The sequence below is a fragment of the Panthera onca genome, chromosome D2 (assembly GCF_046562875.1).
Source record: "Panthera onca isolate mPanOnc1 chromosome D2, mPanOnc1 haplotype 2, whole genome shotgun sequence".
In the NCBI taxonomy this organism is placed as follows: Eukaryota; Metazoa; Chordata; class Mammalia; order Carnivora; family Felidae; genus Panthera; species Panthera onca.
Window position 1 is genome coordinate 27,247,949 of NC_138349.1, and position 25,764 is coordinate 27,273,712.

Below are 25,764 nucleotides of genomic sequence, written 5' to 3' on the forward strand. Positions count from 1 at the left end.
TTACAGCACAAAAATAGCACAAAACATTTTTTTTTAAGTTTATTTGTATGTGTGTGTGTGGGGGGGGGGTGGTTTGCAGAGAGAGAGAGGGAGAGAGAGAGAACTCCAAGCAGGCTCCATGCCATCAGCACAGAGTCCCTATGCAGGGGTTAAATCCCATGAACCCTGAGACCACGACCTGAGCTGAAACCAAGAGTAGGTCGCTCAACCAACTGAGCCACCCAGGGACCCCCACAAAAAATTTTTAATCTGACAATACTAGGAGTTGGTAAAAATGCAGAGGAAGTGGCTAATATGTAAACTGATTCAATTCATCTGAATTTCAATTTGGCATTATCTTGCAAAACTGAAGAACTTCATATCCTGTATCTCAGCAATTCTACTGCTAAGACCATATCCCAGAGAAACTTACAAAAAATTTAGAATACTGGCTGTGGGGAAGAGGAATGTGACTAATAGGGAAAGGTGTACAAGTGGCCTCAGTTTTGGTGATATTCTGCTTTTAGGGGACACTGATGCCCCATATAAGCTATACATATTCTGTCTGTATGTATGAAATAGACCATCGAAAGTTCCTTTATTTTTTTAATGTTTATTTATTTTTGAGAGAGAGGGGGAGAGACAGAGAGAGACAGAAAGACAACTTGTATGCACGCGCACAGCGGGGAAGGGGTAGAGAGGGAGAGGGGAAGAGACAATCCGAAGCAGTTCATGCCAACAGCAGAGAGCCCGATGTGGGGCTTGAACTCGCAAACTTTAAGATCACAACCTGAGCCGAAGCCAGACTCTTAACCAACTAAGCCATGCAGGCGCCCCAAAAGTTCCTTCTTTTTAAAGTCATGGTCTTTGTTGTCTGCCTTTGCACATACTGTTCCTTTTTCTGTTTTGAGTATTCTTCTCATTCTTATCCATCTGGTAAATAAACCCTTATTTCATCCAAGAGTCAATGAGTCAGAATGTACCACAGTGGTTACAAGAACAAGCTTCAGAAGCAAAACTGTCTTGACCATCACCACCTCTATAATCTTAGCCAAGTTTCTTAGCCTTTCTGAGCCCCAGTTTACAATTCTCCATTGCAAAATGAAGAGAGTACCTCCTCATCCATTTATTATGAGGCCTACACAAGAAGGCTGTAAAGCACCTAGCATGGAACCAAAGCTATTAAAACTCCCCCAAATTAGCTGTTACTATAATGCCTGCTCTATGAGACCTTTCCACTCTCTCAGAGAGTATTAGTACTCCTTTTCTGTCATCCCATTACACTGTACATAGCTCTATTTAAATAACTTATACTGATTTATAATTATTCATTTAGTGTGTCTCTCCCATGAGTCTATAAGCATCTCAGGAAGACACCATGATTTATTCACCTTTTTATCCCCAATGCCTATAACAAAAATGATAAATACTGAAGGACCAAATGAACAAATGGGTGGACTAACATAAGACTGACTATTCAATATAGTGCAGCTAACATCCACCTCTTGTAAGAACAATGACTTCATAGAAGACAAGGACTCTAAGCCTATGCAGGCAAACCTTTCTGCATCCCATATTTGTTTCTCTACCAAAAGTTACAAACCTTCCATACAGGCTACTCTACAGACAAAAATAACCTACATCTGCCCACCAGTCTATTCTGTTTTCGCATCTATCTTCCTGAAGTCTCCTCATGTGCTATTTGCAAGTTCATCTTTCTTCTCTGAAATACATAATTCTTTACTGTCACTTCTTTTTTTCAAGTTTATTTATCTTGAGAGAGAAAGAGAGCACACGTGAGCACAAACTGGGGAGGGCGAGAGAGATAGACAATCTGAAGCAGGCTCCATGCTGTCAGTGCAGAGCCCAACCTGGGGTTCAACCCCACAAACTGTGAGATCATGACCTGAGTTGAAATCAAGAATTGAATGTTTAACCACTTAACCTACTGAGCCACCCAGGTGCCCATGCCAACTCTTCATACATGTATATATGGGTCTTATTTTCTTTGGTTGTAAATAGGTGTTACTAGTACACCATTGTTTACGGGGTTTTTTCTTTAATATTTACTTAAGTAATCTCTATATCCAATATGGGGCTCAAACTCACAACAACATGCTCTTCCAACTGAGCCAGCTAGGCACCCCGAAGTTTTTTTCTTAATTGCTTTTAAAAGTTGTCTTTATCCAATAAGAAATTAAATTTCCAGGGTACCTGGGTGGCTCAGTTGGTGGAGCATCTGACTCTTGATTTTGGCTTAGGTCATGATCCCAGGGTCATGGGATTGAGCCCCGCACTGGGCTCAACACTGAGTGTGGAACCTGGTTGAGATTCTCTCCCTCCCTCTCCCTCTCCCTCTGTCCCTCTACCCCTCTCCCCACCCCCCATCCATTCTCTCTAAAGGAAAAAAAAAAATTACATTCTCAAAAAACAAAGACTGTTTCATGGTGCTTTGATGTCTAATACAGAGCTGTGCAAACCAAGAAAACTGATGGACTTTCTGAGAGGGTAAAAGCTAAATGACCCTCAACTGGCCCTTCCAAGGTTTATTTTTACTTAGTCTCTCAAACATTCCAGAAAAGCACTAAAGATACAGCTTGTAAGATTCCCAGAGCTGGCCAAGGACCATATATATCATAGTTCTGTGCTAATAAAGCACAGAGAGTGTCCAAGAATTACTGAATTAGTAAACAACTTACTAGGCTCAAGAAATTTATCCCAAGGGTGGAGAGGTAAGTGTAAGTCAAACTAGGAAGAGTTGGTGCCCTGACAGGCCACAACTGGAAAATCCTCCCAAACCCAATAATCAGGTGTCCAGTGTACTTCAGCTCTGCCACGACACCTCCCTCTACGGAGATCCTGAGTCTATCCCAAGAACTATATGCAAGGTGAACCACTAAGATATGTCCAAAGATGTCCCTTCTATCAGCCTAGAGATAAAAAATGAAACAATGCTCCTCTCTTTCACTCATCTGTTAACCATGCAGAGCACCCAAGGTGAAAATTAAGGGTAACAGTTTGCAGAGTAGGACAAAGATAAAAAGTTAGTCTGTGTGATTATACATAGAGAACTGCAGTGATTAAGTCTCATAAGGCATGTCTATCTTGTGTATCAGGGGTCATCATCCACTGATGATGGATAAAATCCAGACCACAGACATACTTTGTTCTGCCTGCAAAAAAGGTTTTTAAACACTTTATAACTAGTTGCCAAGAGTTTAAAACACAATGATCTGAATTTCAAGTTTCTCCTGAAAAGCACCAAGACTGGTCACATTGTGCCCACATGCCAGTACACTACAGTCCCCACTACACCCTTATATATTCGTATGTGGCTTACTTTACTCATTTACATTACCTGCCTGAAACTCAGGCATTTAAGCTTGTAATCCTTGCTTTATGTGATGGCAACCAATCACTACTTCCATGATTACTTCCACTCTGACTGGGGCTCCAAATCACCATACTGCTTTATTGTATTTTCATTTAATTAAACAATTGCTGTTGAACATACTGAAATATAGAAAAAGAACAATAAAAGCTAAACAGCTGCCAATTACATTTACACAATCCCTTCTAGCCTGACGGTAAAACCTCCCCTTCTCCCTTCAACTCGACCCCACCATTATCCCAACAGCAGAATTATTCTAATTAGTCACACTGAACCACAGGAGCAGAGTGTGATCAATCAATAGAAATGGCAAACAAAGACTAGGATGATCCTTCCAGTGAATGCTGTATAAATACAGTGAGTCTTCTCAAAAGCAGGAGCTGTGTCTTTTTCCTCTCTAGCTGCTCATACTAGCCAGTCTAAGTACCCTATCAATGAAGTTAGTATCTAAAAGTGGCAATCATCCTTCATTCTGGAACACTGGGGAAGTGCAATAGTGGTGGAACACTGAGAACTTCAAGTTCAACTGGGATTGGTACCCGGCTACTCATGATATGTGCCTACAACCTGAGCTCTTACTGAGTCAATGAGCATCAATCTCAAGATTAGACATCACTGGGGGCGGGTGGCTCAGTCGGTTGAGCGTCCGACTTCGGCTCAGGTCATGATCTCGTCGTCTGTGTGTTCGAGCCCCACATCGGGCTCTGTGCTGACAGCTCGGAGCCTGGAGCCTGCTTCTGATTCTGTGTCTCCCTCTCTCTCTGCCCCTCCCTGACTCATGCTCTCTCTCTGTCTCAGAAATAAATAAACATTAAAAAAAAAAAAAAAGAGTAGACATCACTGTCTACAGCCACTTTTGAAATAAAGCTCAAGTACAAGTCTTGAAGGAAGAACAAATTTTCTTTTCTTTTTTTTTAATTTTTTTTAGTGTTTATTTATTACTGAGAGAGAGAGAGAGAGAGAGAGAGAGAGAGGTGGGGAGGGACAGAGAGACAGGGAGACACAGAATCCGAAGCAGGCTCCAGGCTCCGAGCTGTCAGCACAGAGCCTGACGCAGGGCTCGAACTCATGAACGGTGAGATCATGACCTGAGCTGAAGTCAGATGCCAACCGACTGAGCCACCCAGGCGCCCCCCCTTTTTTTTTTTAATTGAAGTATGGCTGACATACAAAAGAAGAACAAAGTTTTTGATTTGAGATGAGGGTTGGAAGCAAAAACTATTACTATCTGGAAAATGACATTTTGGTAAAGAAAGGGAAAATCTTTGAAGCCTGAGATACTTCCAAGCTCAAGTGAAAAGATGCTGGATTGGTCACACTATCTAATCAAAGACTGGATTGCTTATTATGCAAAGCATATCAACTCAACAGGGCTCACCAGGGCCTATCAACCCAGGTGAGCAAGGCAGGCTCATCAAACCGGGTACTTCCTAGGCTATGTCATTTCATAAAGCCACTTTTTTTTTTTTTTTTTTTTTTTAATTCTGCAACTTAGATCAGCAAGTTAAAACACAAACTATTTCCTGGACCATTTCCATCCCACTTATTTTAAATTGATAAATACAAACAATAAATACTGTCCCACACCAACACACACACACACACACACACACACACACGCTTCAGGAGGGCAGAGGGTATTAGGTAGGAAGAAACTGAGTTTAGTCACTATAGATCCTACATAGTTTTTCCTTCTAACACAAGGAGGTTTTGATCCTCCTTGTCACTACTTCACCATGCAAAGTCCTGACTGCCAGAGCCAGAACCAGGCCACAAGTCAGGATCACATACTAAAACTAATCCTAGGCAAAGATAACATTTATTAAGTGTCCATTACTTTCTGAAAGGCATTAGGTTGATACTGCTCATTCCCACCTCATGCTCTACCTAGGCCATTGCACATATATGCTACTGCTTTTAAGAAGTATGTAAATTAAACAGAACAATCCCAAAACAGACCTTTCTATTTGTATCCCCCACAGGGCCCAGAGAACTGCCTTGTGTACCTGAATTAAAGGCATAAAATTTTCTATGTTATGCATTAAAAAACACTACTTACACTATTCCTCATTTCTGAAGACACTCTTTACCTCTGGGGACTTTTACAGTTTTACAATACAGAAGTTTATTGAAAGTTACCACAGCGCCATAAACTACTCCTTGGAGTTAGGCTCCATCGTTCACTCTGCTGAACTTTTAAATTAGCTGAACATCTTTCATGACTCTTTTACCCACTAAAAATAATAGGCCAACAGTACCAAACCACCAATATTCAAATCCTTCTCTGTTCTCAGCCAAATATGCCATAATAGAGTGGCTTCCTTGTGAATGAACATCTCTTTAGGCCAAATGAATTGAAGACCCTGGGGTAAATGCCAACTGAAAACATACACCAGAAGAGAATATCTGTAAACAATCATGTAAAGGAAGAACAGGCTCAGAAGGTAAGTCCAGGGTTTACATATAGACGCAGACTGGCAGCTGAGCTGCCCTAGAAGAGCAGTCTTCTCTTAGTCCCAGTCTCCTAAGACTGACCTCAATCCTTCCACACTTCTTCTCACTACCTGAGTCTAGGTTGCACTAGTTCATCATCCAGGATTTAAAAAGCAGTCAGCTGTATTAATGAGGCAGTCAAACAGAAGTGGACGCTGTACAGGATCTGCAGAGACTCTCATACCTAAGGTCTAAAAATCAATCTTAAAAAGTACATACAATGTTCTTTAGGTTTGCTTTCAGGTTTTGAGGACTGGGCTCTTTGGGATGCAGAAAGCTCGAGAAGAGGGAAGCTGAAGGCTAGATTAAGCCTGAGAACACAAGAAGAAAGATTCGGACACCCGAAAGGGATCAGAAGTCAGAGCCGAAGTCGCCCCTCCAGCCGCGGGGGCCTGACCTTTGCCCCCTGCATGCCTTCCAGTTCCCTCCCACAACAATCTCTCCCCGACTTATTGCGTCTGCGTCCTTAACCCACCCGGCTCGTCCAATTTAAGGGCCCTCCTCCCCTCATTCCCTGTGGCGATGTCAAGGTGGCCTTTACGACACTGAAACTCTAAGAGACTTCGCTGACCTGTCAGCGGATCCAAAATGGCGGGGCCTAGTCCCAGGACCCGCAGCCGCTGCTCATGTCCAGCCCGGGCCCCGAAGGCGTCTTTAAGCGGCTCTCCCGGCTCTGGTGGCAGATGGGAGAAGGGAAGGAGCCTGTTTCCTGGAAGTTGAGGCCGAAGTCAGGGAGCGCACAGACGGCCAGAAAGAGTCGGCCGAAACGGGCGGTGGAGCCGGCTACCTTCCCTGTCAGCTCTCTGACGTGGTAACTAGCCTCAGTCTAGCCCGCTGCCTGGTAACTGCGCGAGCCCTGCTGCTTACAGCCAATCATAGCATTGTATCGTGAGAAGTGGCATTCCAGCTACCCAACAGAAAGAGAAAATTAGCTTAGGGAGGCGGGTACTACCTAAGGAGGCGAGATTACAAGGGAAAGAAAAGGGTAGGTAGGGGACAACCAACGGATACGAGGACTCTCTGAGTGACAGTTAAAAGAGCCAATAAAAATTAAAAATTGTGCTGGGCGGGTGGAGAGGTGGAGCTTGGTAGGTTTGGTTGCAGTGTGCCGTTTAGCAGTGGCTGCTGGGCATTATGGGGAGGAAAGTTACGATTTGCTGGAAAGGGGGCGGGGTCCGTTTTGAGAGCCTGAGCGGGCGACCTTACTGCCCTCCACTTCCCTCCCCTGCCCACCCCGGCCACCCCCTAACAAAAGTTATCTAGGCCAATATCTTGCCCTTTGAGGGATCACTCACTTCCTTTCGAGGAAGCTCTGGGTTCTTTCCATCCTAAAACCAGTCCCATAATCCATTGGAACCTCCCCACCCTCCCGCCCGCCTGCCCTGTTTGGCTTCTCATACGGGTGTCTGTCCCTTTACAACTCTGTTTCTGCATCTTGTGCCGCATTCCTATCATTCAGAAAGAGAGAAAATGAGAGGGAGCAGGAATCTTGGATATCTAATTCAGGTCTCTGTAAACCGCGTCCCAGGGTGGAAAGATGGCCCCCACGTTCATATACCTAATTAATGCAGAGCAGAGAGACAAACCCAGGTGTCCCCACCTTCAGTCCAGCTTTCCTTTTCACTGCCTCTCACTACTTCTTATGCCTTAGACTATCGGGTTGTACTTCCAACTCTCCTCTTCATACTAAGCACTGGACACTACTTACCTACCTGAAAAAAATCTGATCATGAGGGTTAGTCAACATCACCCGGGGCCGAGAAACTAAAGCCTTTCCTGTTTGCCTTGGAAATGCTAAGAGGCCCAAGGACTAGATGTCCACCCCAATCTTCACTCTTCTACCTCCAGCTGCCTCTCCCCTTGCAAGAGATGATAGAGGTTGCCGGGATATTTAGAATTACCCAGAAGTGAGAGTGTGTAGGAAGAAGACAAGAGGATGAGTTTTCTCCTTGCTGATTGAAAGGTGTAATTCTCAGACTGTCTGCTGGAACAGAGCCCAGGTGTCCCAGCAGACTTGAAGAGACTACCGAGGCAGGGGGAAAAGATACCAACTTTCTCCCCATTTATGGATGACCCGAATCCAGAGAAACTCCATACCTAACCCCATAGGAATGTGGGAATGCTCTAGATTCCTCTAATTTGAAGACACCACAAGATTGAACATCAGACCTGAGAACTCCTCAACAGCTTCCCGCACCTGCAGACCAGGCTTCTGAACTCTGGGTCCAGCTTGAGGATCTTGCTTCTTTCACCCAAAGAGAGTTAGAGGAAGAAGACAGAACCACCATATCACCTCTTTCCACAGTACCTGAGCCATTTCCACTTTCATTTGAAACCTGGGATTCGGTCTTCTGGGCCTGTCTCAGGTTGAGAGGTCCTGGAGAGCCAACCGGAAAATCCTAAGTACACCAAAACTCCCTACTCTCCTCATCTCTGCTCCCATATACTTCCAACAATTAATCAACCTAAATGCATGAATGGGAGTGTGTTAGAAATGAGGGGGGGAAAGATGACAATATCCATCATCTTACCAGGCAGAATATCTCCCTCTTAGATTTCAGTATTGAGTTCTACATAATGCCTAGGAATAGAAATATGAGGAAGACATGGTACTTGACCTCCTAAAGCTTAGCATCATAGAGGACTTCACATAAGCTGATCTCTTCAGTATGGTGGGTGGAATAATAGAGAGTGTGTGTAACAGGGTTGTGGGAGCATGAAGCTAGACATCTAGCTATACCCTGGGTATTTGAGGAACCCATTTTCTCTGAGAAAATGAGACCTGATTGGAGCTTAGGAAGATGAGTAGGAGTTGGCAAGATGAAGGCTGGGAATATGTTACTGTCCGAAGAAAGGCCAGAGGTGTGCAGGAAACCACTAGGAGATTGGAGATTTAGACAAGGTCAGGTCCAGGCAGCTCTTCCTGCCCATGGGTCCTGTCCCCATGCTTTAATAAAAACACCCTTTTGCACTGGGGTGGGGTGGGAGGGGGAGGCAGGGTCGGGTCCTGAAAGTCTTGTATGCCAAACTAGGGAGCTTAGCCTTTGTCTTAACAATCGGGAGCTATTGCAGAGTTTTAGGCAGAGACATGACTGTTCAGATTTATTTTAGGATCATACTGTATGATAAGGCCTAGGGCCCTCAGGGGCACCCAAGCAACCCAGCCTCACTCCACATGTTCTTTGGCACATCAGTCCTGTCCCTTGCAACTCCCTATCTAGCAAGCATCAAGGCCACATCTTGCCCACAGGATGAACCTGGTATCACCCTGGGAGAAGCTAGCCCTGTCAAGCCTGTGAGAACATAGCCTGGGCAAGCCAAGGGTGTAGACTAACAGGTGAACCACCCAGGCCCTGACTTACAGTGAGAGCCTCCTTTAATTCTGAGGGGTAGGCGGGAGTAGGCGGGTAGTAGATAAGTTACTTGCCCAAGGACACTCGGTGGTGGTGGCAAGGTTAGAATGACACCTTGGTTTGCCTCATTCCAAACCCTGCTTTCTTAACGAAGCCACCTTACTTGGAGAAGAGGAGAGGTGGGGGGACAGGACGGGAGATAGCTGAGAAGAGGAAGAAAAGAAAGATGTAAAGAAAAATAGCACGGAGAAAGATAAATTAGTCTTTCAAAGGGGCAGAGGAGGGAGGAGAGGGACAAACAGCAAGAGCAAAGCAGCGGAGGAGAAAGGAGAGGAAAGAAAGGCAAGACATGGGAGTACTGGAGCAGAGACAAAAGCGCGGAGACAGACAGCGACAAGTGGAGAAAATCAGCGAAACTTGAGCGACAACCAAGCGCTGAAACCCGGTGGCCTCTCCCGGCCCGTGCGCCCTCCCACCTGGCGCCCCGGCTGCACTGTACAATTCCCCGGCACCACTGTACATTGCTCAGGGTAGCTGCCTGGCCCCACTTCGCCGCCGGCGCGCCCCGACTCCGCGGGGCCACCGGCCCCACTTTACTCTCGCCCGCTTGGCTCTGCCAAAATGTTCTGGCTCAGCGAGGTTTCAGCCACGTGGGGAAGGGCGTGGCCCAGATGCTGAGGAGTGCCTCCGATTGGCCAGGGGGCGGGCTTCTTGGCGGTGCGCCGGCCCGATCCCTCCCCCGAAGGCGGGGCCTGAAAATTCACAGCTGGAAAGGGTGGAGCCCGGGAGGCGCAGCTGGAAGGGGGCGGGGCCCGAAGCGCGAGGCTAGCTGCCGCGGGCTGGGGGCGCCCTGGGCTGCCATAAAGTGAATGGGCGCCGGCGGGGGGTGGCAGTCAGCCGCGAGGCTCACTCTCTCCCTCAGCGAGTCCGGGAGCGCCGGAGCCGAGCGGCGGTCCGGGCACAGGGGGGTGGCCCCCGCCCCGGCCGGGTGCCCGGCCCCTGGCCCCTGCCTGCCCTCCAGACTGCCGCCGCCGCCGCCACCGCCGCCGCCGGGAGTCTGCCTGCTGCGGGACTCACTGTGAGTGCTTGACCATGCGGGGAGAGGGGCTCATGAGGCCGAGGGGTCACGGCCGAACTTCAGGATCCCTAGAACAGGACCTGGGTGGCTGAACTGGGGAACGGTGCCTGGGGAACGGGTCTAGACTGGGAGGGCGTACTGTAGACTCGGGGCCAGGACTTAGGAAAAGGGAAACTCAGCGTCAGGACTCGGGGGACAGAGAAGAGGGAGACTCGGGATCCGGAGGGAAGCCGGAGACAAGAAGCCCGGACCGGAGCTCCGCAAAGCAGGGAGTCGGGAAATCATTACCAGAAAGAGCCCTGGAATTCGGGGGCGCGGGGCAGGCGGTCACGGAGCAAACAGGGTTGCCGAGGCCCTGGCCAGCGGGGGGAGCTGGAGGCGGCCGCGCAGCGTGGGGGCAGCTGACGGCTCCGGACGCCCCTCTCCCAGGGATCAGACTTGAGGGGCTGGGAGCAGGAGTGAGTCTGGTCGCACACGCTTCTCTTCCCAGCCACTTCGCAGTCGGGATAGGAGCCGTGTTGTGAGAGCCTGGCTGAGACTGGGTCAGATGGCCGCTGTGCGGGTGGCAGGGCCGAAGCTGGGCAGCCCGAGCGACTAGCCAGCGGGTCTGGCGTGTCGGGCTTGGGGTGTCACGGCCCGGATGGGCTACGGCCTGGAGCCACATGGAATTGGACGGAATGTCCGCCGCGCGCGCGGCTCGGAGCGGACAGAATGTCCGGGGAGGCGAGGTGGGTCTCTCCGGACCAGGCACTGTGTCCGGCAGGGGCGGACAGAATGTCCCTGGCCGAGTGGCATGTCCATCTACCCGGCCGCGCCTTGCTCAGCTGCTGCATGTGCAGTGGGGTTCGCTGTGGTGGGTCGCCTCAAATCCCAGCTCACACTTCGCAAACTAGTTTCTGCCCCTAGGGGCTGCGGAGGCGGGGAGGGGGACAGGGAGCAGGGAGTGAGAGCAAAGGCCTGGCCTTGGAGTGGAGTGGCGCTGGGGGACCTTCCGTCTCCAACCCAGACTAGATCTGAGCATCATCCCCCCGCACTTCTAGAATCCAGATTTGAGGAGAGAAAGACAATGGTGGGATTGCTAGACCAGGAAAGGAAAAAATGAACCACAAAGGGCAATAGGAGGGTGAGGAGGAGTCGGCACAAGCCCCCCTGACAGCTTCAGTTCCCTCACAAACTCAGAGTCAACTCCTAATTCCAATACAGCTGACCAGACAGCCCCAGATTCCTACCTGGGTGTCAGCAGGCTAAAGACTCCTTCCCTGCAAGGGGCAGAAGCCCAGGCCTAAAGAGAAAACTGCAGCCCTTTAGCAAAGCAAACTCTGTGGTTTTGTCTCCCTTTTGGCTCTCTCACCCCCACCAATCCCAACAGCACCCTGGTGGCTAAGAGGAAGAAGGAAGGAATGCAGACTCTGGGGTCAACATGGGGCCTATATGGCCCTCCGAGTCTGGTGGGGAAGGATGTCTCAGTCCCACCCAACTGTCGCTTTTGTTTTATCTGCAGTTGGGGAAGGGCCTTAATTCCTTTGGACCCATACAGTGATCACCCACCCTGACCCCAACTCTTTAACCAGAGCCTAGTTAAGCTAAAGGGAACAGAGAAGAGAGAACTTTCCCTGTCTGTGTAAGTCAGCAGAGCAAGCCATCTAGGGACTGAGTTTTCATGGGATAGGTGCAAAGCGATGTGTTTAGCAATGAGTAGCCTAAACAAGTGGGTCTCAACCTCTCTCACCCACCACCCATGAATGACATATAATATATATGCCCCACACTACCACCTTCATTCCTCAGTTTTAAAGTTTGCTTATCACTGGCTAGACCATTGTTTCTCAACCTTTTTTTTTATCCCTTGCCTGCTTTTGATAAATATAAAGAAACACCCCAATTACTCCCACCATATTCTGATACCTTTTTCAGGGGCTTGTGCTCCCATCACCTGTGAAAAATCACTGAAAATATGGGTGAAATGAAAGGCAATTCATTTTCAAAGTCAGGAAAGGAATAGGGAAGGCATTACAGATGGTTCCCTGAAGACTTTAGCCTAAAGTTCTGCATTTGCCAAAAAGGCCAAAAAGCAATACCATTATAATGAAGACGAGTAGAAACAAAAAATAGAACTTTCTCCCATCCTTTCATAAAACCATGTAGTTGAGCGCATGCCTGGTCACTGGCTCTTATGGAGAATGTCATGGACCTAGAGAAGGATCAGAGAAGGATTCACAGAATGGGGAGCAAGGGGCTGCTGGAGAGAGCAAACTTCAAAGTTTAGGCCTCTGGAAGGTGAAATAGGATGGAAATCCACAAATAATGAAAGGCCTAGATAAGCAGAAGATTTGTTTGCTCCCCAAATCCTGAAATGGGAGATGAGGGGGCCTCATAGAACCGGAGTGATGCAAGCTCAGGATGAATAGGAAAATGTTCCTTGGCACACAGTGGGCAGCAAACTTCCAAAGCTCATTTCCAGAAAGGAGGTAGAGGCAGGAAGTAGAAATGGAATCCTTCAGGGCTTGGGAGGATCAGTGCATGTCAGAGCCACAAATGGTTGCTGGAGTGGAGGGGGCAAGGCGTGGAAAGAACTCAGACTCTGGTTTTAGGAGAACTGGATTCAAATCTCTTCAATCTGTGTAACCTTGTACAAATTCATCTTAGAGGTGAAATGAGAATGCACATTCCTGACACTCAAGGTGGTTTTAAGAGTTCTATGAAATCATGTATTTGAAAGCCCTTTGCAAATGGAGAAGCACCACAGAAATAAGAAGCATTATTGCTATTATTATGCCCAAGCTGTAGGTCCCCTGTAACCACAGAATCTTTGTTTGGAAGGATGGGGTCTCCCAGGATGCAGCCTGGTAGCATCTGATCCAGTCACAGGAAGATTGTCAATGACAGATGGAACACCCTATCCCAAGCTTCTGATGCCTGCCATTTACCCCTGCTCCTCTCCAAGAAGAGTTCTAGGGAGCTCCACAAATGCTTAACTCTTCCACTAATCTGATCTGATCCCTGCCTGCCTCCTCTTCAAGGCTATGAATATGAGCCCAGGACCCAGATCCAGGAGGGCAGAGGGGAGCAGGCTGGAACTGAGCTGGGGATAGGCATGAGAAAGGGACAGAGCCACCCAAATCTTTTTTTCTCCATTCATTCTAAATGATGAGTCCTAGAGGGTGGGGAGGAAAAAGGCAGCTAACCTGAAAGATCCATTAGGTCCTGAGCTTTGGGATCATCTGGAGTGTCTAGTCCATGGTCATGGACCAGGGACCCATGAGGAGAGTGATAGGGACAGAAAGGCAGTGGGGTAAGTGAGAGCTGCTTTCAAAACTCTCTCCACCCCTTTTCCATTGTCCTCCCTGGGGCCTTCTTTACACTTCAGTTAAGTGCCCCCTTTCCCACCTTTCCCCTGCTCAATCCATTCTGTTCACCACAGCCAAATAAAGGTCTCAGAGATGCTGCTCTTATGTCTCTCCCCTGCCTGCAAGCTTCCAGTGACTCCCATTGCTTGGAGCACCGCTTCTCAAAAGGGGGGATGGGCGAGAGGGCAGGACAGGAGTGGAAGGGGCATGACGCTGCAAGATAAACATGGCCCATCTTCCTGGTGTGTGATGTCACTTGAAGATGTCACGTGGAGATTTGGAGAGAAAACATTATTTTATATTAAGACAAATATAATTTAAGTATGGAACAGAATGCAAAATTTGCTCCAATTTTTACCATAAGGTTGGAGATCTCAAAGAAGTTCCATATTGGTGGCAGATGTTTGAGGTTGTGCTCCCAGTTTCCCAGAGTCATGTTCTCTCTTACTGGTCTTAGGGGTTTTTGATGGAAAAGCTGGAGATGCTCTAGCCTAGACTCTATCAAACCTGAAGCACCATCCCTTGTCCTTCATTGGAGTCCCCCCGACCTGTTTTTCTCTGATGATCTCCCATGGCCCACACTGAGACCCTGGCCACATTAGGCTGCCTGTTGCCCTCTGAACCTGCCAGCTCATTCCCAATACTGCTGTGTTATTTAGAAGCCTCTGCTCCTTTACCTCCCCAGTTCCCCAGCTCTGCCATGTGCTACCTTCTCTGAGCCCCAAAACCTGATACCTTACATGGGATTCCATCTCTTTGATCCCCCACAATGTGAATATTAGTCCCATTCAGCCTATCGTCGCCCATCCTGCTTGCCTCCCCAGACTGTACAGGCTCCTAGAAGTTAGGCTCTGTGCCTTACCATTCTTAGGGATTTGTCTTAGCACCTAACATTTGCTGAAGGAAAGAAGAAAGGGGAAGAGTGGGTGTGGGGGCCCATTTCTCTGATCCCTAACTTACCCCTTGATAAATTAACCACATCAAATCATTGCTGCCTCCACTTGAGTCTTAGGGTTTCTTCGTGGGGCTGTGAGCCTCGTCTACAGCTGTCTTCGTTTGCTCCCATTTGCTCACCGCAGTTCGGCAAACCAGACGGTTTGGGTGCTCGGCATCCCTGATGAACTTAAGGGCCTCACTTCAGATCCAGGTTTCTAGGTGGGCTCCATGCTAGTTAAGGGCCCTGGTTTATACTCTATTGCCAACCTGCTATTTGCTGAGCAGAGCCACAGCACCCCAACTCTATCCCCTCCATCTTCCTCTTCATTCAGTGGTTTTCTCCCATCTCAGTTCTAGGGTATACCTTCTGCTTAGGCATTATTATTTCAACTACTTGGGAGCTCTCTGGCTGTAGTCCTGGTTTCTCCCGTTGGCGTCAGGACAAAAGTGGGCACACATGGCATTTGCCTTCTTGCCATGAGCTTGGGTCTCTTGGAAGCCATGGCCTCCCTACTGTGAACTCTCTGGCCTGTGATGACCTCTGCTCTCCACCTTAATATGCCTTGAATATTTTGTTCTTGCTGCAGTCCATGATAGGCTTCCTGTAATTCCATGTAGGCAGCCTATACCTCAGAATCAGAGTGCGCCTGCAGGCCCTTTCTTCTTCCCTGGGCTAGGATTGTCACCCTGACCCCACGGAGCCTTGCCCGTGCATCCCCAGCAGGGTGTGTCAGGAAGGCTGGATGGGGGACAGGCAGCCCCTCCCAGAACTGGACTCAGCACCACCGTTAAATCCTGACTCTCTTTGGCCCTGCCTGGTGTTTCCTACCAGCGTCAACCAATCCTGCAGCTTCCAGACTTACTGCTTGTCCCTGTCCACTGAGTGAGGCGAAGCCCCTGGCCTCAGTCCCAACTCCCCAGCTTCCTGACCTCCAACAGTTTGGGGGAGCTTAATCCTCAGCCAGCCTGTCTCCAGCTCAGACAACAGCTTGGCGCCCCCCGCCTCTGCCTGGCTAGCCCACCCAGCCACGAGTCAGCTAGAGGCCTGTGCCCCCACCCTTTATCTCTCTGTTGCCTGCCTGACTGTGGTGTTCTTGCCTTTTCAGTTTCACAGCCAAGGCCCTTCTCAGCCTCATCACGCCCTTGCCACTGTTACTACCCCAGTCAAGAGCCTGAAAGCTTCCTTCTTTCCTTTACCAGTCCCTGATCCCCAAAGTGGCTCTTAGCTTGGGTTATTCTGTCCATTTTGTTGTTACCTTATTGACTGGGCCCTGCCTTATGTGTAGGGTAGAGTATTCACAATACACCTTTGCATTCCACTCTCAAATGCAGCGTACTTACGTTTATTCAATAGAGAAATTCTTCACTGGGAGATTCAGGGTCTAGGAAGGTGAACTCAAGCAAGGGCAGATGTGAGGATGAGATCTTACCACTCTAGCCTCAGTGCCTTACTCAGTGCCCAGCTCACAGAGGTGCCAAATAAACATCTGTTCAATGAATAAGGAGGGAGGGGAAAGCAACTTGGATAGAGTTTTACCCCCACTTATTTTCACATCAAGTTTTATTTTAACCCTATAACAATACTAGAGGTAGGTAGGGAAGGAATTATGTTTTCCCTTTTAGAGATGGAAAAAATATGTCCAGAGAGGTAAAGAACACATAGCTAGGAAGTTGGGGGGCCAGGACATGAACCCAGATCTTTGTCTCCAAACCTAATTTCTTCCGGCTATACCAAATCACTTTCCTAGGTGGGAGCTGGACAATTTCTGCCCTCTTCCCCCAAGCCATCCTCTTATTCAGACTTCTCCCCACCCAGCCAAACAGGCTCTCCCCCAGCAACCACTGAGTATAGAGCACTCCCCTGGCCCCTTTGGCCTCCTCCTCCCCCATAGAGTCCTTAGTTCCTGGGACTGAGAGCTGAGGTTCAGAGGGGCCAGGAAGGGGGGAGGGTAACGGCTAGCTCCAAAACAGCCAAGGCAGCTGTCCCTGTCACAGAGAGAGGAGACTGTGTGACGGTGTGGGTCTGTCTGCCTGAATGTGGGAGCACATGTGTGGGAGAGTATGTGTTTGTATGCCTCTAGCTCCAAGTCCAAGTGCTTATTTTGTCTGAGTGGAGGCCCATGTGTGTCTGCATGTGTGTCTGTCTGTCTCTGGGAACACACAGCCTGAAGTCCACTTTCTCGGCCTCGTCTTTTACTTTGGCCCTTGTCTCTCCTCACCCTGCCTCCCTCTGCTGCAATAGAGGGTGAAACCAAGACACAGGTATGGAATGCTGGGGGAAGGGGAGTTTGGAATAGTGGAAGTCTGGAGCCAAAGCAGACTGGGAGGACAAATGGCACCATGGGATTTAGCTTTCCCTTCAGGCGAACCCAGTTATCCCTCTTTTCCCAGTGGTGTTGCTCCCATGGCCTCCGGAGAAGTCAGGGGCATGGTTTGCATTTCGAGAGCATCTTGGATATGAAGTAAAAGGAGACTTCAGAACACCCCCTTTTCCAGCTCCCAGTTCTAAGCCTTTTGAGCTATTTGGGAAGAACTACCAGTCAAGGCTGCCAGAGGCCCCACCCAAGGGCATTTCCCTTCTATCAGACCATCACTGGGGCAGCCCCAAGCCTGATTCCTGACTGCAGATCTGGAAGGGGAGGTAAGCTGAGCACACCCACCCCGAACCTGACGTCTCTCCTTCCCAGGTTCCCCTTTAGTCCTACCTCTCCAACCCTAGGAAAAGGTCCAAGGTCTAGACCCCTCTGCCTGCGGACAGAATGGGGACTGCTTCTCAACCTCCTGCCTTGACCTCTGTCCCATGCCCAATCTCGCTTGAGAGGTGGGGGGGGGGGGGGGCAGCTGTCATCTCTCAGCTGGTTGATGGGGGCATTACCATGTGCAAATAAAGGCTGCTGCCCATCTGTGCCTCCCTGAGAAAGGCTCCTAATAAATTCAGAGCAGCCAAGTGACACACATCTCAATCTAGGCTAATCCGCCACATTAATGCCACCTTGCACAGCCTGCATTAAGTCCTTGTTAATGGGGAGGCAGATGGACCCCTCCTACCCAGCTAGCTCTTCATCCTGCTCCTCTGTCCCTAGCCTTCTTTGGTTCTCCTCTAAGAGGCATCCAGAGTTCTTGAACCTCACTAGTGCTCCTTTCTCCTCATCCCACCAGAGGGGACTTGGAAGAGCCAGTAGGAAAAAGGACCCTGCAGGGGAGACTTGGAGAGGGACCCAGGCAGTCTCCCGGGCAAAGTCAGGCGAGGTTTGGGATAGGCAGTAAGGGTGGGAATATGACCTTAAGAAGCCCACATCTACTGCTGTGGGTGGGGAGTGCTGGTAGAGACTGGCATGAGTAGAACTGGTAAGGGTGTGATAGGTGTCCAGGTAGGCACAGAAGCAGACAAGGCAAGAATGCCCAGGGATTTTCAAACTGATTTCTGATCCTGGAACCCTTTCTTCAAATGCTATCTCTCTAGAAAGGATAAACAAAACAGGCAAAAGTAAGACTGCCCTAGTTGAAGCAGATTCAAGCCAGGCCAGGCTAGAGCTCTATCCCTGAGGCTAGTCCCAAGTTCCAGTCCCTGAGGGGGTTTGGAACACAATTTGAAAAAGCAAATGAAGAAAAAGCATTAGCTGAGGAGTTTCCCAGATCTGGTTCAGATCCCAGTTCCACCACGTATGAGCTCTGTGACCTTAGTGGTGGCTTCAAGTCTCAGTTTCCTCACTGGAACAAGGGTGATAATACTTAATATCGATGCATTCTTGTGAGAAGAGAGATAATGACGTAAAGGCACATAGTAAGTACTCATAAATAATAGCAGTGATTTTCCTTGTGTGAGACATATTGGGCCTGGTTCAGAATCAAACCTGTCCCACTGAAGAGTGAATAACAGAGGTTCAGGTAGTGTCTCATGTTAGCTGAGGGGCATGTATGAGTTTGTGGGGATACTGGACATACATGCGAAAGGGAACTGAAGTTTTTGAGGTTGTGGTATACAGTATGTGTTGTGCAATAGTGTAGTTTTCATTAACTTGATAAGTATCTATTGAACAGCAACTGTGCACCAAGCAGAGTTTTCGGTGCCCATCAGTGAACAAAACAGTTTGGTGTGCATATCTGTGCATGAAACTTCTGGGTATACACCTTCTCCCCCTTAGGCTACTGTTTCTCCATTCTATCCTAGGGTACGCACACGGGAGTAGCTTATATTGGTGGCTGAGAAAGGGGACAGTGAACTTGAGGGGAAACACTACTGGGAACGGGATAACTGTGAGATGTTAGCCCCATCAACCTGGTCTGTGTCTTCTCTCCTTTCCAGAGTCCTCCCTCCATGGAGTTCGGCCTGCTCAGCGAGGCGGAGGCCCGGAGCCCGGCCCTCTCGCTGTCAGATGCGGGCACTCCCCACCCGCCACTCCCAGAACACGGCTGCAAGGGCCAAGAGCACAGCGGTGAGCGCACCCCCTACTGGGAGTAGGGGAGATAGCAGCTCAATCCCTCTTGCGGGGGCGAGGGGACCTGGGAGTGGAAGGCAGGGTGGGAGTGAAGGCTCGGTGGAGGAGGTCTGGGAGCCGCAGGGTTCGCGCAGGCCTGGGCGTCCAGTGACCTGCCCCCATCTCGGCCCCCAGACTCTGAGAAGGCCTCGGCTTCGCTGCCCGGAGGCTCCCCGGAAGACGGCTCCTTGAAGAAGAAGCAGCGGCGGCAGCGCACCCACTTCACCAGCCAGCAGCTACAGGAACTGGAGGCGACCTTCCAGAGGAACCGCTACCCCGACATGAGTACGCGCGAAGAGATCGCCGTGTGGACCAACCTCACCGAGGCCCGCGTGCGGGTAAGGTCCTCTCAGACCTGCAACCTTCCCGGCACCGCCCCCTCCCCCCGCCCAGTCCCCGGCCCGGGCCTCCCTCTAGCCTGCCGCTCAGCGAGTAGCCCTGGAGCCAGCGGCCTGTGCGTCTGCCCTGACTGCCCACCCTCGGCCCAACACCCAACGTGCGGAGACCTCCGCCTGCTGCCCCGCACCGCCTCCTTAGAACCAGCCTCTGGCCTCTGCTCTGACTCCACCCTGTCGCTCCGGGCCGCGCGTTTCTTCTCCTCCGGCACTGTCTCTCGTTCCCTTCTTCACCCCTCCTTGACCCCATCCTACAGGACCCTCCAGACCATGGCCCCCTGACCCAATCTTGCCGCCCACAACTGTTCTCAGCCCCTTTACGCGGTGCGCTGCCCCTGCCCCCGGCCTGGCTGCCCAATCCAGTCTCTAACCACTCCCGTCTCGTTTATCCTCCGCCCTGCCCCTGCCCGAACCCGGGTCTCGGTGACCTAGCCGCCAGCGGCGCTGACCCCGGGCCTCCGCCCGGCTGCTGCTCTGACAGTCTTTCTCGCACTCCCGCAGGTGTGGTTCAAGAACCGGCGCGCCAAGTGGCGGAAGCGCGAGCGCAGCCAGCAGGCGGAGCTATGCAAGGGCGGCTTCGCCGCGCCGCTCGGGGGGCTGGTGCCGCCCTACGAGGAGGTGTACCCCGGCTACTCGTACGGCAATTGGCCACCAAAGGCTCTCGGCCCGCCGCTCGCTGCCAAGACCTTCCCGTTCGCCTTCAACTCGGTCAATGTGGGGCCTCTGGCATCGCAGCCCGTCTTCTCGCCACCCAGCTCCATCGCCGCCTCCATGGTGCCCTCGGCCGCGGCCGCCCCGGGCACCGTGCCAGGGCCCGGGGCCCTGCAGGGCCTGGGCGGGGGGCCCCCCGGGCTGGCTCCGGCCGCAGTGTCCTCCGGGGCAGTATCCTGCCCTTACGCCTCGGCCGCCGCAGCCGCTGCTGCAGCCGCCTCCTCCCCCTACGTATATCGGGACCCGTGTAACTCGAGTCTGGCCAGCCTGAGGCTCAAGGCCAAACAACACGCCTCTTTCAGCTACCCCGCCGTGCCCGGGCCGCCCCCGGCCGCCAACCTCAGTCCGTGCCAGTACGCCGTGGAACGGCCCGTATGAATGGCCCGGTCCGTCGACCATCCCCGAGGGCGGGGTCGATAATTCACAGCCTCCCCGGACTGGGGTCGTCTAGACTGGCTTGCCCCTGCCCCGGGGTGTGAGAGGGGTGCTGGGGCAGCTGAGGGGTGGGGGGGAGGCGGCCGGCTCAGGAGAGAGACTTCCCCCACCGCCGACCCTGAGGGGTGGACTGGACCCTACACACAGTCCGCGCCCCTGGGACTAAGGCCAGGAAAAGGGACCAGTTCCCCAGGGGCCAACTGACCCTTGGCCCACCCCGCCTTCTTCAGACTCCTCTCCTCATTTTCAAAGATTAATGAAATAAACGTGCGCGGACTGCCAAAGGCCTGATGATTCAGAGTTGCGATTCAGCCCCCTCCCCTCAAGCTCTCCCATTTCTAAAGGAGAGCTGGGTGTGCAGGAAAGAAGGGCCGGGGCTTCTAGGGCTTCAGTACCCCCTCAGCTCCCAACACCAGGATGGAAAAACTGGGGGATTCCTGGACCCACGGAGCGCACCTGCATGCGCGTTTGTGGAGTGTGGCTTAGGGGCCAGCAACTTGGCCGGCGTTGGCCAAAGTTGGTGCTGCGGCGCCACCCGGTGGTCTCATGGCGGATAACTGGGAGGTCTGGTCTCCACCGCTTACTTGGCAGGAATCAATTCTGCAACTTAGGGAAGCCTATGATCTTAGATAAGTTACTCCGCCTTTCTGCACCTGTTTCTCACTGTTCCTATGAGGGGCTTGGGCCTCTAATAGCAATAAAATTCTGGTCTGTGACAGATATTTATTAAGTGCGTACCAGGCCTAGGGTTCTTGAGTGTCTGTGTGTGAGCCTCTCATCCTTCCACACACCTTAGTCTCCTCACCCAGTGATCATCCTGCTTGCCAGCAGCCCTCTCCCATCACAGCAGTCCTCCTCTTCCCCCAAATCCCAAAGCCCCCAAAATCGTGTTGAAATCTTTAATTAAAAAATAGATCAAGAAGAAGATTTCTGGATAGAAATATAAATAACTCAGTTCTGGGGATCCTCTTCAGTCCTACCCCCAACCCAGGACCTGCTTGGCCTTCACATTAAAAATGGAAACATCAAAGTACTAGATTGCACCCCATCCCAGGGCTGACACTTCTTGTCTGACATAACTTCCTGCCACCTTGGGGCACACATCCCATGGGGAAAACCATGCAGGAAAGGCATCCTAATCATTCTCCCAAACCTAAGCTCAGCCCCTCAGTGCCTTGGTGGGGAGAGAGACTGGGGCTCCTTTTTCTCCAGCCCTTCACTGACTCTTGGTCTTGGCTTTGGCCTTGGGCGCTATGTAGGTGTGGTGGAAGTAATGGGCAAAGAGAATGAAATAGGTCGTGTACAAAACGAGGGACCAGAAGAAGTGTTCCGTTGTGGTGTGGCATCCCTGTTCTTGTCTCCAGATGTAACTTAGGATGCCGACAATGGCTCCCATAAACATCTGCAGGATCTGCAGGCTGGTGATGAGCTTGGGTAACCACGTGGGGGACTTCACTTTGGCAGCCCTCAGAGTGTAGTAGATGTACATGATGGCATGCACACCGTAGTTCATGGTCATGAACCAGCCGCCTGCAGCCACCTTGTTCTTGTATCCAAAGCTCGTGTACACTAGCACTGTGCTGTGGTGGTACCAGTGTACAAAGATGAGCGGCCGCTTACGCAGGATGATGAAGGCCGTGTCTCCTGGGAGATGGGGAGTCATAGCTGGCATACCACCCAGTGCTGGAACCACCCTCCACACTGGCTGTAGGGGAATGGGGGGAATTCTCAGGGCATGGGGAGGGGTCTTTGTGGAAAATAATCTAAAGAGGGGCTTTGGTAAGAGGTGTTGTTAGGACCCAGGGGCGGGGGGAGGCACTCTCCATGTGATGGGGGGGGGGGGCACTGAGGAGGGATGCAGTTGACCAGGCACCAGAGAGACAAAGCCTTGACACTCACCAAGTTCAATGACCTTGCTGAGAAGAAAGAGGCAGGACCAGAATTTGATTACGGAATTTTGGATGAAGACGGAGAAGCAAACAGTGTGCTTTAGGCTGCCCCTAAGTAGCACGGTCCCCATATAGCCCCACGTTCTCACTGCCCCCAGGATACTGAAATAGGAGAGAGGGAAAAGGTGTAAGGGTCATCCCCAGACACCAATTCACCCTTCCTCCTTGGCCTGGCAGGTCACTGTCCCAAGCTCCACCACTTCTCCCCCACTTCCAATGAACTGGATCACAACTTCTGAGATCTGGGGCCAGGATCCAACCAGTAATCTAGAGGAGATGAGGGCTAGGGGGAGGACCAGGGAATGCTGGAGGACTGGACTGAAAGTTGAGCTAGGGAATAGGGTTCTTGGGATGGGTAGGGATGGGTGACAGGATGGAGGAGATGGAAGGAGTTTCGGGGATGAAATAGGAGAAGGAGGGGCTAGAGAAGTTATTGGAAGGTCTTGGGAGAGGGTGTTAGATGCTGAGAGTATTAGAAGCTGGGCAGATTCGTTAAAAGTACACAGACTCCATGAGCACAAGAGTTCTCATGAGATAGAGCAGAAGCTATCAGTATGGGGCCTGGGGAAGAAGGAAAACAGGGTCTAGGCACCTGGGCGGCTCAATCGGTTAAACATCTGACTTCTGCTCAGGTCATGATCTCACCGTTCGTGAGTTCAAGCCCTGCTTCAGGGTCTCCACTGACCATGCAGAAGATCTTCTCTCTCTGTCCCTCCCCTGCTGTCTCGCTGTCTCTCAAAAATAAATAAACATTTTAAAACGGAGAGAGAGAGAGGGAGAAGGAAAACAGGGTAATACGAGTGGGTGGGTGGAAGCCAGGGAGGGGGCTGGAGCTGAGGGAATGGGTTAGGGAGAGGGTTAGAGGGCAACTTAGGGAGTTGACTCAGTTGGGGTTTCTAGAAAGCTTTTAAGGATAAAATGAGGGTCTAGGATCTACAGGATAGGCAGGGAGTGGAGGTTGGGGGGGGGGGTGTCTTACCTGAAGATTGCAAGGCAGAAGGACCAAAGGATCAGAGGCCCCTGTAGGTTGAAGCCCTTCCGTGCCTTCATGTAGTTCTGCCCCACAAAGATGAGCAGCAGGTAGACCAGAGCTATGGGGAATGAGGTTGCCCTGGCAGGCAGAAGGCAGAGGGGATGGGCTTACAGGTGGGTGCTCGTTAGAGGAGTACCCACCCATCTCTTAAGGTGAGTGCTCTGGGTTGGAGTCACATCTCTGTCATTTATTGGCTGTGTGACATTGGAAAAACTATTTAGTTCTCTGAGCCTCAGTTTCCTTATCATAAAGGAGAAATAACACTCCTCTCCTGGCAGTGCTAAGGTATATAAAGTACCTAGCACAGGGCAAGGGCTGTGGCCAAGGTTTCTGTAGTTATTGCTCTTTCGGTGGAATTGTGAATGGGTGATGGCTGCTGGCCCATGCCTAGAACAAACCCAGGGCTCTGGTGCAAGAAGAATGTGGCAATAGTGTCTGCCTGGTTGGGTCATGGAAAATTAGCTGGAGCTCAAAATTAGCCCAAAAACACTTCTGAGGAGCTTCAGGACAAAGCCAAAGAGCCTGGGGAAATCTTGCAAAACCTCCCTGGCTGTGTCTCCTTCTCCACAGCAGGGACGATGTAGCATTGGGGGAACAACATGATAATTTGAAGGGCAGACTGTCTCTGGGCACCAGCACTACTCCTGCACGTGTGCACACATGGCCACAAAGGACAGAGGAGAGCCGTCTATAAGGTGGGTGGGAGTAGGAGTAGGAGTTCAGATTAACCCCCTTCCTCAGAGATCATTTCTCACTATATTCTGTCCCCTCAGTTTCTGCCTCCTACGTTCCTCACCCCATCCTCTTTCTTCCATTCTCCCTCCCGCCCTTCCTTTCTGTCTCTCTCTCCCTCTTTCTCTCTTTCTTCCAGATCTAATCTCTTTGAGGTGCTAACCCTGCACTTGGACAACAGATATGGAGCCATTACAGGGGAGTCCGATACCTTTGCTCTTTAAGAAAATCATTGCAGGCATTCAAGTGTCTCTTCCCTCACCCCCAACCCACCCCAAATAGCAGTCATCAAGGTAAGGACCTTGGCACGGCCCTTCTCCTTCTCCGGGTCTTACCAGTATTCCTCCAAAAAGGGCCTCATGTCCTGGAACAGCTCGAAGTTGTAAGGCTGGAACAGCTGGTCTATTTCGTCCGAGACATTCATAGCTGTGACCATTTCGTTCAGCAGACGTCCAAGTCCGGAGCTTCGGAAGCTAGGTGAGAGGTTAGGGGACAGAGGATGGAGCGATCTTAGGGCAGGACAAAATGCACGCCGGACTCAAGGAACTCCGCGGCAAGCGAGGAGCGTCAGATTCAGGGACTTGCGCCGCAATTAGCCAGCTTCCACTACAGTCACCACTGCAGTATATGAAGCGGATTGCAAAGCGGCGGGCGCAGGCGGCGCGAGGCCCCTCCCAGCGCCAGGCCGTTATCCAATCTTGACCAAGATATTCCCCCGGTCCCGCCCCTGGGCCGCAACCCGCTCCTGATTGGTTATCCTCAAGGGCGCCTCCCCTCCAGGTGTTCTCACGCCCCACCCCATATATGCCTGTCATGGGCTCCCGCCACGCCCACTTTCTCACCCTTTCTCCCACACCTCCATCCTCACCTGCTTGGTTTAGCCCCTGCGGCCTGGCCAGTATCTGGGCAGGCTAATCTCCCCCTGGCACTGCCAACCATAACTTTTGCCTCAGTTCTCTTCAATCCCGACCTACCTGGCAGTGAGGAGAGTGGGGGTGTCCTCAGCCTCTGGTGCATGCATTCAGGCATAAGGGTGTCAGTTTTCCACCTCCCTGAGACCGTGGGAAACCCAAACCCCTAATGAGGATCAGTCCCCAATAGTCCCATCTACCCGCCTTCAGGTCTGTGGTTGTGGGCGGGAAGGAGACGGATGTTAGTAAGTTTTATTGTTGAGGTTGTTGATGTTGGTGTTTGGGAAGATGGTTGTTGAGGCTGTTGTGGTTTCTTTACAGTTTCCTGAATTCCCTAACTGCTCCAGCTTGAAACGCTGTAATAACCTTTGAGAGGAAATGGGGTCACCCTCTGGGCTTCTGGGATTATTGTCTTCAGGTTTCCTGGAAGCCTTCTAGGGTTTATAGGAAGAAGACATGCAGTGCATCTCCCCACTGTCTTACTATTCTCTCCCAGAGTTTGTGTTTGTCTAATCAAATCTATTTTTTCCTTTACCTAGCACC

At 50.9% G+C, this 25,764-nt stretch overlaps 3 protein-coding genes across 15 annotated transcripts in view; 1 reads left to right on the forward strand and 2 right to left on the reverse strand.

Moving 5' to 3' along the window:
- The window catches only part of GBF1 (golgi brefeldin A resistant guanine nucleotide exchange factor 1), a 120,331-nt gene extending 113,638 nt beyond the window's left edge, over nt 1-6,693 (reverse strand). For all 12 annotated transcript variants that reach the window (XM_078434772.2, XM_078434770.2, XM_078434771.2 and 9 more), the window contains exon 1: nt 6,435-6,693. The gene's annotated coding sequence lies outside the window, so the exon portion shown is untranslated. The remainder of the gene's footprint in view (nt 1-6,434) is intronic.
- A 3,206-nt stretch (nt 6,694-9,899) lies between these two features.
- On the forward strand, nt 9,900-20,880 carry PITX3 (paired like homeodomain 3). Of its 2 annotated transcripts, XM_060641659.2 has the most exons (5): nt 9,901-10,294; nt 16,969-17,218; nt 18,884-19,013; nt 19,191-19,393; nt 19,952-20,880. In XM_060641659.2, exons 3-5 carry the CDS (start codon nt 18,896-18,898, stop codon nt 20,537-20,539), a joined length of 909 nt encoding a protein of 302 aa, XP_060497642.1. In that variant the 5' UTR covers nt 9,901-10,294; nt 16,969-17,218; nt 18,884-18,895; the 3' UTR covers nt 20,540-20,880. The 2 variants fall into 2 exon arrangements, with proteins under 2 accessions (XP_060497643.1, XP_060497642.1); XM_060641660.2 differs by lacking the exon at nt 16,969-17,218 and having other exon boundaries at nt 9,900-10,294.
- Nucleotides 20,881-21,499: 619 nt separating this feature from the next.
- ELOVL3 (ELOVL fatty acid elongase 3) lies at nt 21,500-25,094 on the reverse strand. The gene is made up of 4 exons (XM_060641661.2): nt 24,646-25,094; nt 23,525-23,656; nt 22,496-22,647; nt 21,500-22,240 (listed from the first exon to the last, which is right to left on the reverse strand). Exons 1-4 carry the CDS (start codon nt 24,744-24,746, stop codon nt 21,813-21,815), a joined length of 813 nt encoding a protein of 270 aa, XP_060497644.1. The 5' UTR covers nt 24,747-25,094; the 3' UTR covers nt 21,500-21,812.
- Nucleotides 25,095-25,764: the final 670 nt, after the last annotated feature.

Bases quoted from the DNA above. Each gene is read 5' to 3' on its own strand.
- PITX3 (XM_060641660.2), top strand. From the start codon at position 18,896: ATGGAGTTCGGCCTGCTCAGCGAGGCGGAGGCCCGGAGCCCGGCCCTC. The intron at 19,014-19,190 runs GTGAGCGCACCC...CTCGGCCCCCAG, and splicing joins CAAGGGCCAAGAGCACAGCG to ACTCTGAGAAGGCCTCGGCT. The intron at 19,394-19,951 runs GTAAGGTCCTCT...GCACTCCCGCAG, and splicing joins TCACCGAGGCCCGCGTGCGG to GTGTGGTTCAAGAACCGGCG.
- ELOVL3 (XM_060641661.2), bottom strand. From the start codon at position 24,746: ATGGTCACAGCTATGAATGTCTCGGACGAAATAGACCAGCTGTTCCAG. The intron at 23,657-24,645 runs GTAAGACCCGGA...TCTGCCTGCCAG, and splicing joins CCCTTTTTGGAGGAATACTG to GGCAACCTCATTCCCCATAG. The intron at 22,241-22,495 runs GTGAGTGTCAAG...CCCATCTCCCAG, and splicing joins CAGCAAGGTCATTGAACTTG to GAGACACGGCCTTCATCATC.